This window comes from Thermobia domestica, chromosome 6, assembly GCF_964235325.1.
Source record: "Thermobia domestica chromosome 6, izTheDome1.hap1.1, whole genome shotgun sequence".
Classification (NCBI taxonomy): Eukaryota; Metazoa; Arthropoda; class Insecta; order Zygentoma; family Lepismatidae; genus Thermobia; species Thermobia domestica.
This window is the reverse complement of record NC_137459.1, coordinates 146,989,627-147,009,735: the sequence shown is the minus strand read 5'-3', so window position 1 is coordinate 147,009,735 and position 20,109 is coordinate 146,989,627. Positions and strand designations below refer to the sequence as shown.

General features: G+C 34.0%; 1 protein-coding gene across 1 annotated transcript in view; it reads left to right on the top strand.

Moving 5' to 3' along the window:
• LOC145688251 (dedicator of cytokinesis protein 7-like) overlaps window positions 1–20,109 on the top strand; it is a 256,560-nt gene that overhangs the window by 214,026 nt on the left and 22,425 nt on the right. The window contains exons 34-35 of the mRNA XM_081762205.1: window positions 12,606–12,777; window positions 16,985–17,165. Coding sequence (XP_081618331.1) covers window positions 12,606–12,777; window positions 16,985–17,165 — 353 coding nt within the window. The remainder of the gene's footprint in view (window positions 1–12,605; window positions 12,778–16,984; window positions 17,166–20,109) is intronic.

Genomic DNA, 20,109 nt, shown 5'->3' with positions numbered 1-20,109 from the left:
ATTGTCTTGTTCTAAAAATAACACTAGACTAGTAAGTGATAACACAATACGTGTACAGAAACCAATACATAGTCATTCAGGGTATAGCCAGCAAGTTTTTCTAGAGGGCCTTCATTTTTACAAACTAAAAACAAATCAAAAGTTTCTTTCAAGATTATGAAAGAATTAATAACACATAGATACATATGTATTTCAGAAGTACATATTATTATTATTATTATTATTATTATTATTATTATTATTATTATTATTATTATTATTATTATTATTATTATTATTATTATTATTGTTATTATTATTATTATTGTTATTAATATTTAGTAGTAGTAGTAGTAGTAGTATAGTAGTAGTAGTAGAAGTAGTATATTTCATATATGCTACATTTCTGAGACTTGAGTCTTGATAGTACGTGAAGTTTAAATCAAAGGTTATGTTACGGACGGCAAATGATGGCTTAACACGAAAAACATATTCTGGCCGGGACCGGAGGTTAGTCTGTTTTATGTTTATTAAACGTGTTTAATAATTACAGCAAATGAAATATGTTTATAATAGAATGTGAAAGAATACAGTTTTAAAAGAATTAAACTACGTCAACATGTTAAAATAATTAAAAGAACCTAATTAATCAGCCACTTTGTACTCTCGTTTGCTTAACTGGATGAACCGAGGCCTAAAGGAAAAAGAGTTTTCTGCCCAAATCTCATAAGCAGTGGGATATTTTAATATTATAGAAACTGACCCTCCTTTCGCTTAGAAGTGTAATTTTCAAGACGCTGAAACATATAGTATTTTATTACTTTTAGTTAAAAGTTCAAATGCCGAGTTTCACGCATCTAGCTTAAACAAATCCTTCCTTAATTTATTTACATATTTTCTGAGTAAGTAATGGGGAAATCGAACATAAAAAAATGTGCTCCCTTTGCTCTTTCCCTTTTATGTGTTCAATTTTCAATTTTCATTTTTTTTTAATAGGAAAGCTTATATGCCAAGTTTTATTTTACTAGCTTTAGAAACTTGCGAGATACACTACCCTTTAAAAAAATCTTACCCCACCCATTTTACGATACTTATTCCAAAAATTCTTTCTTATGTACTGCTTTCATAAGAAAATTATATTTTATAACTAAAATTTATCGACTCTACTTGTAGTAGTATGCCCAAAAATCACTCATCTTTACTCTTTTATATAAGAGTACAGAAGATAAATACAGTCAAACAAATGGACTTCCATGAACAGTTTCCGATTTCTTATAACTAACTTATTCGTACATTTCCCACAAGCTGTGGTTTTAAATTTACGCTCTGTCAAGGTCCAGGTTTCAAAAAGGAAGTAACTGGAAATACAATAATATTATGTATTTATGTACATGTGTAATATGTATAAATTTATTGTCTTATTGAAGCTTTCGTAATCTGAAAATAAACTTTTGATTTGCTTTTAATATATAAAAATTAAGCTCCCCTAGAAAAAATTGCAGGCTACACCCCTAAATGACTATGTAGTAATTTCTGCAAAAATGGCACAGGACCTAAAATTTAGGTCTAGTGCCTATATTTTTAGGACTTGTGCCGTTTAGAACTTATGAATGTCACCCAATGTATTGCATAGTAAATGTTCTTTGTTCAATTTTAAATCTACTGCGTTCTTTATGTATACCGTTGGTATTTAATGTTCACTCGTGAAATGTCTAGTGAGCTTTTGTCTTAATTAAGTAAACTTTGGTGGATTTTTGTCTTACTCTTAATAAAATTCGCTCCACACAGTATATATTGAAATTCTGAATGTTTTCTTGCTTTCAGAAGTCTGGTAAAATATGCTTTTTAAACATTTTTTCAATTTTTTATTTATTTATTTTTGTTTTAGGAATTTGTCTTGGGATTCTCGTATCTCCATTCGAAAGAAACGAATTTCTTAACTAATTATGTAATTAATTCTTAGAATGAAATAAGTTGTATTATGTAATTCACGTATAAGTGCAGAACAGATAGTGATAATAATAATCTTAGTAGTACAAATATAGCTGTTATTGTTGGAATTAGCTACGTTCGTGACATTATTGCCAACTAGTTGCTGCATCGTCGCAATTTCGTGGGGTGGTGGCGAATTTCAGAACTAAAGCAAGTGAATGAAAAAGGCACAAGACCTAAACGGCACAAGTCCTAAAAGGCAGAAGTCCTAAACGCCAGAAGTCCTAAAAATCATATCGCGGCACAAGTCCTAAACGGCAGAAATCCTAAAAATCATACCGTGCCACAAGTCCTAAACTGCAGAAGTACTAAAATTCAGGTCTAGTGCCTATATTTTTAGGAGTTCTGCCGTTTAGGACTTCTGGATGACACCCGACACATCATGCTGCCTCAGTGATGATTTGGTGGGGAGTGAGCTACTCAAGCACAACCCAGCTGTATTTTTGCGAACAAGGTGTTAAAACATCTGCCAAGGTATACCAGAACACAGTGCTAACACCTATAGTGTAATCACTATCTGCTACCATGTTCCCTGGAGAAAGGTGGACCTTCCAACAGGATTCCGCTCCAGGCCACACAGCGAAACCAACTTAGGACTGGCTGGCGCGAAACGTCCCTCACTTCATTTCTACCACTGATTGGCCTTCTAGCAGCCCGGATCTTAACCCGTTGGACTACAAACTTTGGGCAGTACTTCAGGCAAAGGTCTGCCATAAACGGCATCCATCTGTCGACAGTCAGAAACAATCTTGGCCCGAGCAGTGAACAATTTTCCCATGGACAGTTTTGGGTAAGTTACATGTAAAAATGTAACGCGTTACAAGTTACTTTACTTTTTCCTAAAATGTAACGCGTTACTTGCCCCCAAAAAGTAACTGTTACTTTGCTTCGAAAGTAACGCGTTACTTTTAGGTCTGAAACTTAGAATATGTGAACAAATGTTATCACTTCAATTTTCCGTACTACTATTACTATCGCTTTTATTATTATTATTATTATTATTATTATTATTATTATTATTATTATTATTATTATTATTATTATTATTATTATTATTATTATTGCCCTTTCTGAATTGCTTTATGTAAATGCAAGGACACATTTTTACTTGACAGCTATAAGTTATGAATATTTTCATATAAGGTAACATTGGCTAAAATGCCATACTGCGTTACTCGTAGGGATGGGCTAGGGTAACCAGACGTACTGATTTTCGCAGTACAGTACTGTTTTTCAAAGAGCTGTCCTGCGTGTTGCGAAGATGTCTAGGAAATCGAGAAATATCCTTCTTCTTTAAAATGTCCTGCGAAATGTCCAGAGTTAATTTATTTGCAATATCTTAATGTTTCATTCTTTATTCACAATATTATGAATCAAACACACTCTTTTCCTGAAGGATGAACCGCTGTGTTTTTTAACACTCCTCAGAAGACTAGGGATGGAGAACAATCAACAAACCATTTTTTACAATACATCGCTTTTACTGAGAAGGCCTTGTTGAGATATCGGTAAAGTAGGAAAGGTTTCTTATTGAACTTATGACAGTGATGCTAACCAAGTTAAATAGAAGTTCCTTTGTGCCGGTCTAAATTTTCTTTCATTTCTTAAAATAATACCACGCTTCGAAATTTATTATTATTATTATTATTATTATTATTTAGCCCAACACGAACTTTGACTGTACGTTCATAAAATAAACCAATTTGTTATTCATCAAAGCATTTGGAGTTGTGTTTAATTCCTTTAATACTTTTGTTCAGTGCTTTTTTTAACAAAAATGTTTAATAACTTAAGGTTCACATTAAATGAAATAATGATATAAGTATTGCCGACGCAGTAAGATATCATATACAGTACTATTATACTTGTGTCCTACTTTTCGATTGTTAGAATGTGGTCATCCTACGATGGGCACGAGTGAGTACGAGCGAGTATTCTTTGAAACTCGATTCGACTAAAAACAGACATCTTTGAACGCGATTCGAAAAATTTCCTCCAACTCGACTCGAATACGGGTCGAGTCGAACCAAATCTGGTTTGTAGTTTCGAGTATTCTCTTCAAGTATCTTGCATAGACAATATAGGTTATCAATGATACTAGTACTACTACTAGTACAACTTTTATTATTATTATTAATAATAATGAATAATAATTATAATTATAATTATAACAACACTGTGTTTAAACATGAAAGAAACGCGGTCTGGGTTTGAATACTAAAAAACTAGTTGATTGCTAACCTCGGTAGTCGTGAATTCTAGGAGTCAAGGATATTGTTCACGAGCTTGTGAATTTGGGTTGAGGGTTTAGGTTGAGTATTCGGGCTCGAGCCAAACATTGTTAAAAGTTATAGGGCACTGGCCAAATATCTTCAAAACTGTTCGGCCCGGGTTTACAATTGTAAACAACTTGATAGCTGGGCTCACAGCTCACTCACTATGGACCCGAACCGAGAAGTGAGCCGAGCCAACAGCTCACCGAACCGTGTCAGCAAGAGCCTTCGGCCCAGATGAGCCGAACCGAGCAGATGGTTCATCCAACTAAGCCAGCTCGAGCCGATGGTTCACCCCAAGCGAGCCGGCTCGAGCCATCGGCTCAGTTATTACTTCCCAACTGAGCTTCTTATTAAAAAAGTCTCTTGTGGTCTCGATATCGAGACGAGAAGACATGCGAGCATGTTTCCTCTAGTGAGCAACATTAAAAGTATTCCATATTACTACTTAGCTTACATTTCTCATGGCTTTCGCTTTCTAGTGGAATCAGGCCATGATTTCAAAACGAGTTAAAACGTAATAATAATAATAATAATAATAATAATAATAATAATAATAATAATAATAATAATAATAATAATAATAATAATAATAATAATAATAATAATAATAATAATAATAATAATAAATGTAAGTATTCCATACATATAGAAATGCTTTTGACCAAGCACACAAGAAATTATATTTTGTCCATTTAGCACTATCATTCTTTTGTCACTCACAATTATTAATATTCATATAGTAAATATCTTATAATTCTTATATTTTAAAATCAATTGACAGGTCTCTGATTGCTTTTATGAGAAATAAATATTTGGTTTTATAGATACTACGCAGTGGGGATGATCGTGCGTCGTTTCGGTCCTATGCCGTTTCGGTCCTGCGCCGTGTCGATCCTGTGCCGTGTCGATCCTGTGCCGTGTCGATCCTATGCCGTGTCGATCCTGTGCCGTTTCGGTCCTATGCCGTGTCTATCCTGTGCCGTTTCGGTCCTATGCCGTGTCGGCTCTATGCCGTTTCGATCGTACGTATTCTATGCATATAACTTGCACAGGCATAGAATCGACAGGAGTTTATAATTTGTAAGAGCAAAGATTAAACAGATAATAAAAATATTATTTTTTTAGGCAAATGATTAAAAGTTAAATTATTTCAGAGCAGCGGCGTGAGAGCAAAACGGCACAGGATCGACACGGCATAGGATCGACACGGCATAGGACCGAAACGGCACAGGATCGACACGGCACAGGACCGAAACAGGTTTCTGAGCTGAATTGTCGGTCGTATGCCGTGTCGATCCTGTGCCGCATCCCCGGTAAAATCACACAATCCAAATGTATCTTTATAAGTACTATAGTGGTTAGAAAATAAGTGTACAAAATTTTGTGTTGATAGACGGAATATGTATCAGGGAAAAATATGTATTGTTATACAAGCTTTTCCCTCATATCTATTCCGTCTATCAACACAAAACTTGTTACACACATTTTTATGTGTCTCACATTTTCATTCCATCAATTCTTGCATAATTAATCACTTTCATTAGTAATTCTTCTCCTTTAACCTAAACGCTGTATACCTGCGACATTAATCTCGAAATAAATATTGCTATACATTTATTTATTGTCAGATTATGTTGAAATCTGAATGTAAAGTCAAAAGCTAAAACGCTTTCCCACCGTTAGATTTTCTATTGGCAATAAATTCGGAATAAATTGATCAGCTTGAATAAAGTTTTCTAGATATAGAGAGAATGTAATTTTGAGAGTAATGAGCACATACTTGAAACTGTACTCAAATGGTTTATTCTGGAATCATTGAAAAAAGAAACTAATTGGAGAAAACACGTTTGTATTAGATTTTACAAAGCAAATTCCTGTGAATTGCTACGTGTTTCAAATAAAAGTTTGAACAACCGGCATGCGTTATACGTAAAACAAGTCAATCTTTTTTTTTAAGTTTCAGTCTAGGTAACACGTTGGTCTCGTATAATTAAGAAAAAAATCACTAAAGTGTTTCTTACAGAACTACTTAATTGAATTATCAAATGCGATGAAGCATTTGTATAAATGAAAATAACAGGGCATCAATAGAAGAAATTTATAATTACGTTAGGTGCAATAATAACTTGTTAGACTTTATGCAGATATCACTGGAGTTAGAAACGTTTTTTCAGTCGCTTAGGGATAGTTTGGAGCTTAAATACATGAAATATGATATACGAAACTTTTAAAACACTTATTAAGAAATAGGCATATGCTAATTAGTACTATTATCTTGGATGTAATAAATAAAATGAGATGAATTTTCTAGTTTGATGTCTCATTGTTATACCTTTTAGTCTAAAGAAGGCAGAAGATGAATAGAAGTGAATGATTATGAAATAATAAGTGGGATAAATATGTGAGAGGAAACTGAAGAATTCTGACAAAACTCATGGACATAGTGTTATTCACCACAAACTCGCATGGTAGGAGATCGAACCAGAGATTTCGGATGTAATATTTCAGTCCGTGATTGTAGAGTCAATAAATTGAATTTTAACAATACAGATTTCCGGACATTATAATAGGCGAGTTTGTAGTAATATATAAATGTAATATTCCATGCAAAACTTATCTAAATATAATTTTCCTTCCCAAAATTTATGCAGTGCAACACATGGACAATCTAATTTCGCATGAAAAAATATGGATAATACTGGCTTTCAAACACATAAACATTAAATCATCTCTTTTGTAGCTACTATTAATTTCCCCGGCTGGGTATTTATTAATAAAAATGTTACTTCTAAAGCGCTTCTTATTTTTAATGTTTCTTTTGAAGGAAAGAAACATTCTTCCTTATATTGTATTCATAGGTTCTTATATTGTATGTATAGGTTCTTATATTGTATTTCAATGACACATTGAATGTTTCTCCATAAATATAAAAATCAATTTGGTTACTACTTTATAGAAACTACCATAAAAACAATATTGAATGCATTCGTTCATATTATCTATTAGCTCTTTCCGTTCAAGGCCTTAAGGACATTATGTCTGGATAACATCCGTGTGATCTCATGACGTGTGGCAAATAGTAAAATGGTTTGTTTCGTAAACATGAATGCACATCGTATAATGAAAAAAATATCTCTCTTATGACACTATTATGATGAATGACTTCCTGCGCGTCACTTTGTGAATTCAGGGGGTGGAATCTAATGCTAAGAAAATGGTAAATGTTTTTGAAGTTACCACAGGACATATAGTACTGTCTTTGAATTAAGCTTATCTTCCACTTCCTATTCACATTGAATTAATGCCGAAGGAGCGTGATTTCATTCTTGTTTTGAAATTCGCAGATGGGGAATCTTTACAAAAGTTCTTCTACCGTCTTATCTTGAGCTACAGGATATGACATTGAAATAGCATTCGTATTTCTCATATTTTTTTCTTTATTTCGTATATCTACTTGTGAGAAAACCTCTAAGCATAAAGCGTACTCTTACCGTATTTTTACGTATTCTTTTCTGTTTGGGATATGCGAAGTTGTTTGCGGGATATTCCATACTTACACACAAGATCATAGATAGAAAATGAAATGAAATCTTTCAGTTTTATGCCCAATGGTTATGCTATGTAGACTAAAGGAGACGGTGATCATGAGAAGTGAATGAAATGGTAAACTAGAGAAAGTGGGAGAAAACCTCGAGGAAATTCACGTACACTGTGTTTGTCCACCACAAAACCCACTTTCCGCGCGCTGGGATCAAACCAAGAACTCCATGCACCAGTGGTGAACGCTCTACCACTGAGCCACCACGGCCCCATGACCATACCTACAATATTAACATAAGACACGGACGCTGCGACTTTTTGAGGGGGAGGGATAACTTAAGCTCAGTTTGCATTCTTCAGTACTTAGTTTTTGATTACATGGCTTGCGGGAAAATAACACCCATAAACTACAGGATGTGCTTTTTTTAAGTTAAATAAAAGAACAATACTGCAATAAACATGGTTTATTAAATATATTCTCTCAGATTTATAAACTACCGAAAATATGAAATGTCTCTCTTTGAAACGCACTAGCTTACTAAATATGGGACCTATCGCAAGTGGTTCGAGGAATCACACAGGAATTAGTGTGCCCTCTATATAAATAGCGATATTTCAGAATCCTCTGATTTCGACGCAACGTAATGTATAAAGAAAGTTTTATTTGACTAAATTTGAGTTTAGCGTCATGTTAAGTAGTGAGATTATATTATACATGGACCTAGAGCTTAATGTGGGATCCTAACCACATGAGCTCCCTCCGGGAATTTAACTCAGGTTTCCCACTCAAAAGATAATTAAGCTATCCACATAGCCACAAGGGAGCTCATAAAGGTAGTTGGGGTATGGTAATACACTTTTTAGTACTAGTTGAACGTTAATTATAATTTTGAAGTCGATTTCTATTAAATATAATTTCATTTCTTTGTTAGTAATGAAAAATGACTAGTATCACTTTTCCTTCTCATATAACAGCCAATATTATTTTGAAGAGTTATGTAGCCTCACATAACATTTTTTATTTTATGATAGAATACTTTGATAATAAAATGAAATCAAATTTCGATACTAAAAATGATTTATTAACATTTTTAAGGACGTACTTCCTCGTGTTTAAGATTAAAAAAAAAATTCTTCATATTTTTAAGTTTGAACAGTTGTTTTTATCTGAAAATATTTATTATGATTCTTATTGTTTAATAAGACCAGTGCACTCTACACTAGTTGATCGTTACAAAACAAAAATGTATGACAAACAAAAATTTTCTTCTTCAACTGACAGAGAATTGAATTCATTTATCTCATTTATATACAGTTCCGTTAGCACTGAATTGCTGAAAAATTAATTAGAAATTAAACTTTTAGAACGTTTACAACATAAAATTTAAAATACCTTCAATAAGTTTGATGTCTCTGTAAAGTAATTCCTAGAGTTGTTAGATTAATGAAAGGTTATCAGTTGCAAACACAAGGAAGTTACCATATCAATGGAAGCCCTAGGAATTAGTTCATGGTGGGCACGGCGGTTCAGTGGTAGAACACTTACCGCTGATGCATGGAGTCCTTGTTTCGATCCCTGGCCAAGTGAGTTTGTGGTGGACAACATCGTTTCCTGCATTTTTTCGGAATACTCCGTTTCCTTTTACATCATCATTCAATTGTCTTGATCGTCTGTCTTCTTTAACCTGAAGGGCATAATCATGGAACGTTAAACTGAAAGATTTCATTTTATTTCAGCTAAGGAACTTAAACGCTTAAAACCTCCTTTTGCATTTTTCTCTTTTAATATGTACTAAATAATTTGACACGTCTCTTCATAGCCAAACGCATAATGCGCGTGGTTCTAGTTTTTGCTTCCCGTTGTGTGTACTTGCCTAAGCAGTGATTCATATCCTGCTTTAAATCATGTCTTGGTTCATGTAGCATTGGAATATGTTAATATAACTACTGTTGCATATTTGAGCGGCTCGGGCGAACATAATGGTATGTCACATTTCTGACTGTCGAATAAACGGGAAATAATGGTTGGCCATTCCCATACAATGCAATGCAATGACACATACCAAACAACTTTCCCCTGTCTTCTTCAATACATTTCTGAAATAAAACTGCCTACATATTCTTCTGTGGTTCGTTTCCAAACCACTCCCCATAATAACTCAATTTAACTGGAAATGGCACTTACCATTATGTTCGCCCGAGTCGCATATTTGTCTTCAACCAATCGGTAATAATTTGGTATCCGGATTCTCGTTGGTCTCGTGTCTAGCGCGTGCGCCTTTGCTACAGGGGTTGTGGGTTCAATTACTGGTGGTAGAACATTGAAATTTGAATGCATTATGCGCGAGCATAGTGGCTCAGTGGTAGAGCGCTTACCGCTGGCACGTGGGTCCCTGGTTCGATCCGTGGCCAAATGAGCTTGTGGTGGACAACATCGTGCTCGAGTGTTTTACCGGGGAATTCCCGTTTCCTCCGACCTTCTCATTCCACCAATTATTCCATTGTCATTCACTTGCCTTAATCATCGTATCCTTTAGCCTAACGGGTATAGTCGTTGGACGTTAAACTCAAAAATTCTTTTAGGAATGCATTACGGTGGTTCGGATTTCACTTTAGATTGTAGGTGTACGCCTCATGCAGTCTCGGTGCTTTAAGTGTACTCTAAACTCCAAGCAAGCAAGATACTTGGTATTTTTTAATGCACAGAATACAATTATCTTATTAAATTCCACAAATATTAAAAATTCCACCTCAATGAGTGGAAGGACAAATTGAATATAGCGGATATAAGGCAAGATAGATGTCATTTTTGAATTGATTAACATAAAATCATGAAGTTTGATGCATGAAAAACATAGTACGCAGAATACAAATATTACAGTCATTTGCACGAATTTTGAAAATAGGCTTATTCACATAGTTCTTCTGAATCATTACGAATTCAGACACGAATTTTCGTACTTTGACTTACGGAATACAAACATTTTATTCGCTCACACGACTTTAAAAAAAAATGCCTCGAAAAACTTAGGAAAGGGGGTATTTTATCTAGTAATTACGATTTCCTAAATCGTCGGGTATGAAATCAAACTCTTAAACATTTTTTTTGTAATGCACAAATTATGTTCATCACGTTCACTTACATACAGTAGATTCAATATGTCGGACGAAGATAAAATGGACACTGTTTCTAACTGTTGGAATAAGTATATTATTAAAGTTAGAAATTCCAAGAAATCGCAGTAAATATATACTGATTGTATTTGACTGCCTACATTAACGCGATTAAATATTTCATCACTCTGAGTTAAAGTAAACTGCATTTATTTAGGTAGATTGGAGGTGATTATGCCTTTAATGTTGTTACAAGTACAATTTTATATTACTTTAGAACAAAAACAGTAATAGATAGCGAGAATCGATTTCCTCCAATGGATTAAGCGTGCAAAAACTACATTTTCTGCCCTGCCCATCGTTAAGTCTCTACCGAAAGCGAAAGTGGTAGAAATCCATATCAGTTTCCAGTTCCGACAATCTAGATAGAGCAAAAATGATAAGGGATAGCGAAAAGCCGTTTCTCGGAATCAATTTAGCGTTTTAACAATAGTTACCAACTACTTTGTTAACTCCTTATTCAAACCGAAAGTGGCAGAAATCAATCACTTTCGGTTTTAACGCTGATTTCCGTAAGATGAATACCGTAATAGATATCAAGATGCGGTTCTTTGTGCTGAAAAAAGTGTTCCAAGAATATATTCCGTTCCCCATATAATCCCTTCACTAAACCCGAAAGGGGCATAAGGGGGCGGGGTGGCTCAGTGGTAGAACGTTCACCTCCGGTGCTTGGGGTCTCTAGTTCGATCCCAGCTCGAGCCGTGTGGACTTTGTGGTTGACAAACACCGTGCTCGTGGGTTTTCTCGGGGTTCTCCCGTTTCCTCCCACTTCTTCATTCCACCATTTCATTCATTTCTCATCATCGTCTCCTTTAGCCTAACCGGCATAACTGTGGGACGTAAGACTCAAATATTTCATTGCATTTCATTTCCGAAAGGGGCATAAAACAAACACTTCCGAGTTTAACGTTGAACGTTATGGAATAAATCCAGTATCGGATAGCGATATTCGGTTTTCTGCAATCAATTAAGCCTCCCAAGAATATATTTCATCTCTATTCTGATTTCTCTATATAAACCGGAAGCGATCACTATACATTGAAAACGATTATACGTAGAGAGAAGTGATTATCTGCTATCGATTAAGCATTCCGGGAATACGTTTTATCTTCATCCTTAACTTTCTACTAAAATCAGAAGTGGTAGAAATCCATTACAACTTTTGGTTTTAATATTGTTCTATTGCTACTTGTTTACGTATATTCCAAACTTACAACCGTGTATACATCTATAGCTTTATTCGTATCCATATAGGAATAATAACAATTATTAGGAAAAAAAAACATTTATTTGTTTGTTTAACAAATTTCAAGTTGTAGTCTCCGAGATACTTTTACCGTTAACAATCTACAACAACAACAGTATCACAATGAGAAAAGAAGCGTTAGAAAGTCAACCAGAGCTTATATTTAAAACATTATCCCAGCAATAGCCCGATTGAACCAGGGAAAACCCAGAGAAACTTCAGTTTGAATGGCTGTCCTTCTGACTCAAACTCGGAATTTCTCGATTGCAAAACAAGAACGGCATCCATTAGCTCATACTGTTTGAAATTTTTATCTTGTGTTTTTTTTTCATCTTGTGTAACAACTATTACTATACGTTAATTGTATTATATATTTTTTATTTTGTTCTTTAAATTAGGAAACTACAAAAAGCGTTTTCAGATATTGAGCAGTCACGATCTCAACGTGGATTTGGATCTTACTTTCGGGTGGTATTTTATGGAGCGGACTTTGGAGATTTGGATGGTTGCGAGTTTATTTATAAAGAACCAGTTTTAACAAAACTCTCAGAAATCTTCAGCCGTCTTCAGGTATAGTATAGACAATTATACATTTTCATTCCATTAAAAATGTCCGTTAATTCTCTCAAAATAATAAAGAAAATTAGTTGTTCACAGCTAATTGAGTAGCTTTCTTATTACTCACAAAATAGGTATGTCGCAATATTTCATTTTATGTAATAATATTATTAGTACTAGTAACAATAATGCAGTAGTGGGAGCAGTAACGTGGTCTGTAATCCAGCTCTTTTGGTGGCGAAATATCATCGTGGGGAACAGACTATAATTTGAAAATTGATTTTGCATGACGGTCTGAGTGTCCGCCAACTAAACAACAAAACTCACTTGGCGCGAGCTGGGATCAAATCAAGGACCCCATGCACCAGAGGTGAACGCTTTACCATTGAGCCACCGTGGCCCAGAGGTGTTTTAGATAAAACGATCAGAGCTTATAAATCATTAACGGTTGGAGATGTAAGAATGCAACAAGAAGGGAAATAGGAAAATCTCGTCAGAATGTGTATCGAATGGAATGCTCCGATTGCCCTCACAGGCCCGCGGGAGGACCCAAACATTTTAAATAACGAAGTATGTAAACTTTTATATAATTAAAAATCATGGAAAAATAAACAACTGTAGCAAGAAAAAGTTCTTCGTGTAAGATACCGTGTATGAAATAGCAACCATTTAATCGTGAGTACTTGAACATTCAAATAAAATGTCCAATTGCGTCGTTACGGATGAAGCGTCGAAAAAGAATGATACAGAGAAACGTCAGAACGCATATGGAATGGAGTTCTCTGCTTGACTCACAGAATTCCCTATCATTGGGCCCTGCTGGGTTATTTGAAAATTTTAAATGGTAAAGTTATGTAATGGAGTATATCATTTTGAAAGGACCATAGAAAAACAATCAGCTTTTGTAGGAAAAACTTTTTCGCGTTGGACAATGTTTACAAAACGGCCACCATTTAACTGTGTTTTTTTTTCTGACTGAGTAAGAAGTTACAATAAAATGGTGACCTTTGCTAAATGATGACTCTCATGACAAACTTTTCCCTTACAAATGTTGTTTTGTCGTTCATAATTCTTTTAATACTATAACAAATTATGTGTCTTACAATTTAAAAATTTTAGATAGCTACCGCAGGAATCCATTATGGAGAGCCTTGTAGCAGACCGCTCCATTCGATGCTTCTTTCGGCATTTTCCTAATGTACTTTTTTCATTCTTTTATCTCAAGCAGTGCATAATTTGCAAACATTGGCTGTTTTGTTTGAATATACAAGATATTACGGTTAAATCGTGGTCATTTCGTAGACCGTTCCCCACACGTAAAACTTTTCTCAACAAAAGTAGTTTACTTTCCCATGACCTTTCCAGTTATATATATCTATATGTTGTTGTTTAAAAATTTTGGGTAACTTTCCATTTTCCAGAGGGGTAATGAGAAAGCAGAGTGATCCATCGATGCGCCTTCTGACATTTTCCTAAACCACTTTCTGTTTCATCCTTCTGTCTCCAATTAGCTGTAATTTACCAGCACTGTTTTATTCTAAAACACCCGTTATAATCAAATTTTAATCTCTTCCTGTTATGCCCTGCTGTGTAAAGGGTTAATGAAAATGAATAATGGTGAAAAAATGATGGAATAAAAACGTGGGATATAATGGGAGAAAATCGATAAAACACTCAGGATCTCCGAATCGCAGGACTCGAACTCAGTCCTTGGTGATTATAAAACAAGAACATTAATAGTGCACGCAAAGTTAGTTGATTTTTTATTTTGTGGCGAAACAGAATTAAATTCATCTTAGCCTTGATATGTCCGTCTAAAATTTTAGTACTTCTTGTCTTCATGAGAAACTGGACATTTAAAGCCAATGTTTATTTTAGATAGCATTTTCCATTTTTTGTTTTTAAAGATAAAATTACATAAATTATATTAGGTGAAGGTATAAGCATTTCTGTGTATATTACTCAAAACTGATGAATGCAATTTGTTTTATATTTTCTGACAAAGAAGTTTTGTACAATTTATTTGCTTTATATTTTTCTTCGGTTAACTCACCAAATTATGAATCACTCAGAATGCGTTGTTGATAAGAAGAGTTTAATTTACAAACTTAGACTCTACTGTTTATTTTATGTAACTTCTAATTTTCAAATACCGGTATGTATTCATATAGTCTATATAAACTTTGTTCTGCTTATATATATAATCACAACAAAGTTTATAACATTTTTGGAAAATAATATTTCGATTAAATGATGATATTTTATATTACAAAAGTTACAAGCTTCACTGTTTGATATATGGATTTAGCAAACATAAATGTCGAACTTCAGATAAATATTAAATATACAGACTCCCAAACTTAGACATTTTAAACTACACAGAGATCTATAATTACATACTTATTTCTTTGATGTGTGATTATAAGGATAAACTAAGGAGCTTTTTAAAAAGGATTAAAGATCATAGAATAGCTGTATATCGGCTTTGTTTTGCGTTGCATTTTTATGGCGAAATTTAGAACTATTTCTATCAAGACAGTGTATAACATCGTAATATGGATTTTTTGTAAACTATTAAAGTATTTCAGTCAGAAAAAATCAATTATGGAAGTGCCATCAACTATTACACACAAGTCCTGAATATTTAATTGTGATTATTGTATTTTATATTAAGTGCAACTTAAGAGTAATTGAATCGATTTCTGTTAAAAGGGCGTATGTGCAGTAAACACAATTTTTGGGAAATGATAAAATACTGTTTTTTCAAGAGTCGGTTCGGTTGATGAGAAAAAGAAAAATATGTGTAAATATACATGGTTACTGATTGTTTATTTGCTATATAGAATATAACTGAATTATGGTTTAATTTACAAAATCATTAAACTTTGGACACATACGCCCTTTTAGCAGAAAACATGGTGACATAAAATGTGAAACGTTTTTTCTGAAATATATCTAAAATTTTAGACACTCTTACATTGGTAGTATATTAATGAAAGACGGAGATACTAATAAGAGTAATTAGTAATAATAACAATTTGAAAGGAAACATTTTTCTACCAAAAATTACTTTTTTAAAATATATATAATCTCTGTGAGGATAAGTTATGAATTAACACTTGTCGTCACTGTTTGCCTTACTCCGACTTATAAAGTAATTTGAATTCATATCGGGAAATACGGAGGTTAATGCTGAAATATATCTTGGCCACCTACATGCTAAATAAAAATCCTGCAAACCTTAATACTGTGCCAGAATAAAAAATGAAATTTTCTCACGGTATCTTTTACGAGATCTAAAACTGTGGCTACAAAGTTAAGACTGATCTTCACCTGGTGTAACGCCAAAGCAGCCAATTATAAGTTTAGGTGGATTTTATTTATGTTGTACGACGAGACATAATTCGGAATGCAAGGAAGCAGCATTGAATAAGAAAATATTATTTTAATGGTAGGATTTCTTTTTAACCCAAGCGAGTTTTCTTTAAGTTTTATTCTCCAAATTCCTGAGTTTTTGTCCAGATTCCAGTACAACTAATAGACCAACTAACAGGACACATTAATATATTATATCATAGTGTAATATTATAATAATATAACTCAATGACTTATATTTTCAACACGTTCCAAGGAATACACTTCCTTTTAACACAAACAGTTGCATCTACCTCTAAAATACTCATTTTAAAAAAGTTAAAATAGTAAAAGAACGTTACATACGGCCTTTTAACAGAAATCGATTCAATTACTAAGGCTTGTGCTAAGCGTCAAAATGATAACATAGGTGTTTGCATTATTTATGAAACTTGTCAGATTTATGCACAAAAATAAAAACTGGGTATGGACAGAGGTTGTGAATTTATTATAATTCATATAAAAATATGTCCATTTTCTATTAATAATATGAAATAAAACCATGTCCCCGCAGGTATATCTTTTATAATAAGAAAAGTAACTAATGATAAACTAATTAATGTCACGATAAAATAGTAGGAAACGAAAATGCTTTATAAAAATCAGCTTACACTGCCTTTATCTATCACATCATAGTTATCTAGCCTGCAACCAAATTTGAGAGTTTGAACTCCAGAAGTGAGCTCTTTACCGGTCAGACACCATTCCTTTTAACTGAAATGTACTTAATATTAAATTTAATTGATCAATAGAACAAGCTCAGAGTATTATAGCAATCATGAAACATTTTCTTGTTATTCCACAGGAATTCTATGAAGAAAGATTTGGTAGTGAGAAGGTCATAATAATCAAACACTCAAATGCAGTAAACTTTCAAGATTTGGATCCAAATTTATGTTATATCCAGATTACTTATGTGGAACCTTATTTGGAAATATATGAGCTGCATCATAGAGTCACGCATTTTGAAAGAAATTATAACATCAGTAAGTAATGTAGCAAGCAAGCGAATTTTTTGTTTTATATATTAAATAATGTTATTCAATTTCTTGTAAGTTACTTTGTGGAAGTTTCTTGTGTATTCGATGTAAAGCATACCTATTTTGATTTTTCTTTGGCCAGTAAAACATATGAGATGCATTTTCTGAACTGGTTGTCTTTCATCTATTTATCTTTTAAAGTTTCTTCTTTCAGAAGAGACTCCGCGCTTATATAAAAAAATAAAAAACTAGGTTTCCGTTAAATTGCTTAAATGTGCGATATTTCAGTTATTCTCTTCTTTCTGAACATGTCATAATAGACACAATCTCCGAATAGCCCATATGCCTCAAATAGAATTTCCTACCAAACTATCTTATTTAAATTCGGTAAGGTCCTTTCTAATAATGTGTCACATTCATTTGACAAATTATCAAAAAATGAAGTGGTTTAATATACATTTTTTTAATCAAATAGTTCAATAATTCGATCATTAGGTGACAGAGGAACCAAAAAAAAAATGAATTTTTAACACCTTCATATCCAGAACTTAACTGACACCATTGTCAAGTAAGATACAAATGAAGTCAAAGAACTGATCTCTATTTGCGGAACCAAACGTGTGGGAAGCATACTCAGGGAGTACGATATAGATTATATGAGATAGAAACTCAGCAAATGGTGAGTGTAAAACACCTTGCACCTAGGGATTCATCCTGGTGATTAAACAACGGTTCTGTTTGATATCGCCTGAAACGCCCAAGATTGGATGTGATTACCTCGAACGGCTATACACGTTACACAGTGTATTTCCATACTGTGGATGAGGAAATTCAGGAAATCTTATGGTAATGCCTCCCATTCTTTGATAAACGCTCGTCAGAGATAATCCAGAGTCCCAGGTATTGGATTTCGGATTCCAATCGGTCGTCCAAGGCTGTCTCAGACATTTTAAGAGCCGGGAAGCGTGGTGGCTATTCCAACAGAGTGATATCATTGTTTTCTAAGTATTCATTCATCCCCTGTGCCGTGTGTTGGTGGGCATTATCGTCCGACCACAGTAGAGTTGCACATATTGTTGCGGAAAACGTCCCGATAGATCTCATCCATCGCAGTACCAATCTCCTTTAAATTCAATTTCTGTTCCCAGTGATGTTCAGACCCCTAAAATACCTAGGTAGAGTGGGTGGGAGAGACATAGAAGTGATCGAGAAAGACCGATATCAGTATCTAAACTATAATTTTCGTTGTCACTGAGATCAACAGTCGCACTCCTAATAACATCAAAGCACAAGTTCAGCCCTCATCGACAAGGGGCCCGAGAAAGGATCAAAAAATATACTGTCCACTTAAGGTCCAAATTAGTGTCTAGTTCATAGTTCACTAAGTTCTTAATTGAGAATCCCGATGATATTTAATCCAATTTCAGGAAAAAAAAACAGGCACGTCAGCTGGATTGAAAATTCACACCCACAGCCACTCACCTCCCACTATATATATATATATATATATATATATATATATATATATATATATATATATATATATATATATATATATATATTGGTCTAGGAATTAATTCGTGCGGGTGGACAAGAGATGGCGCAACGAACGGAGCGTCCCACAGTTCCGTGTATCCACGGCTGAAAAAAACAAGCAATAATATTGTTTTCAGTTAGAGGTCTTGGCAGTGTAGACCACGGCGACATCTCTTCTGAATTTGTCGAGTAATTATTGATTTCATGATTAATTCCGTAGTGTATGAATTGTTGCAAAGCTCTCTCTGACTTTTTCTCTGTCTATATATGCGAATGTTTATCAAAATAAAGAAAACACATGAAGGAAATACAACATAGCTTAATTAATACGGTATGAGATCTGCGTTAGCCTGCAGAACAGCTCTGATTCATTATGGAAATTAGGCGTATTAGTCACGAATGGTGTCCAGAAAATATTGTACCATTTCTCATATAGTGTAACGGGGATAGTAGGAGATATCTACAGACGTGTTCAAATTATTAGACTCAACTTCCAGTTTCTGAATATTTTACTGTTCTTACAATATTACGTGAGAGAATACGCTCGAACTTAGTCCAAATTACTACTTTGTAACTCTGTCCTAATTTCTAGTGGATGTGGCTTATACTTTTTAATATCAATAAAACAAATGTGTACGTAACATTCAAATATAATTACTATAAAGTGTGTATATCCAAATTGGAAACAAAAAATGAAATGGAATACTTATAGTCCATGAGCCAGACAACATCTTGGTACCATTCGAGAGGGGGGTGGGGCAAAATTTACCAATACTTTTAGAATAGATACGTGGTCCAGTATGTCAAAACTGCTTGGTGGACTTTCGTCCGGCATAGCTTTATGCCAAATATGACGTCATCAATATGGCCGCCTACTGATTTCACCATAGCAATTTCCAACGATTATAATTGCACTACTGTTCAAGATAGAAACTTAATTCTTGGTTTATTGTCAAGAATATATTCCAGGCTTACATTTTAATACCAAATCTTTCCTAATAGTTGCCGCCATTTTGAAATATAATGCCCGAAAATGGAGAAATATCATGGTCACACATTCAGTCGCAACCTTTAAGGGCGAATAACTATGAAACAGCTATATTTACACAAAAACACTCTGAAATAAATAAAGTTGTGTATTTCAAGAGATTTCGAACGACACCTGAATCATAACTGTATCTTTATAAATAACGGAAATAATTCATTTTATGCGCTGGTAGGTGTAAATTTCAAATAATTCAAATATTAGAAATTTGAATTTGATTTAGATTTGGCTTGAGTTTAGCGTCCCACGATTATGTCATGACATATAAAGGAGACATAGACGTTCTGATTATAGTGGAATCCGAACCATTTTTTCGTTGGACTGTACCCCCTCCGGGAATCGAGCCCAGGACCACCGAGGGCAAACGTG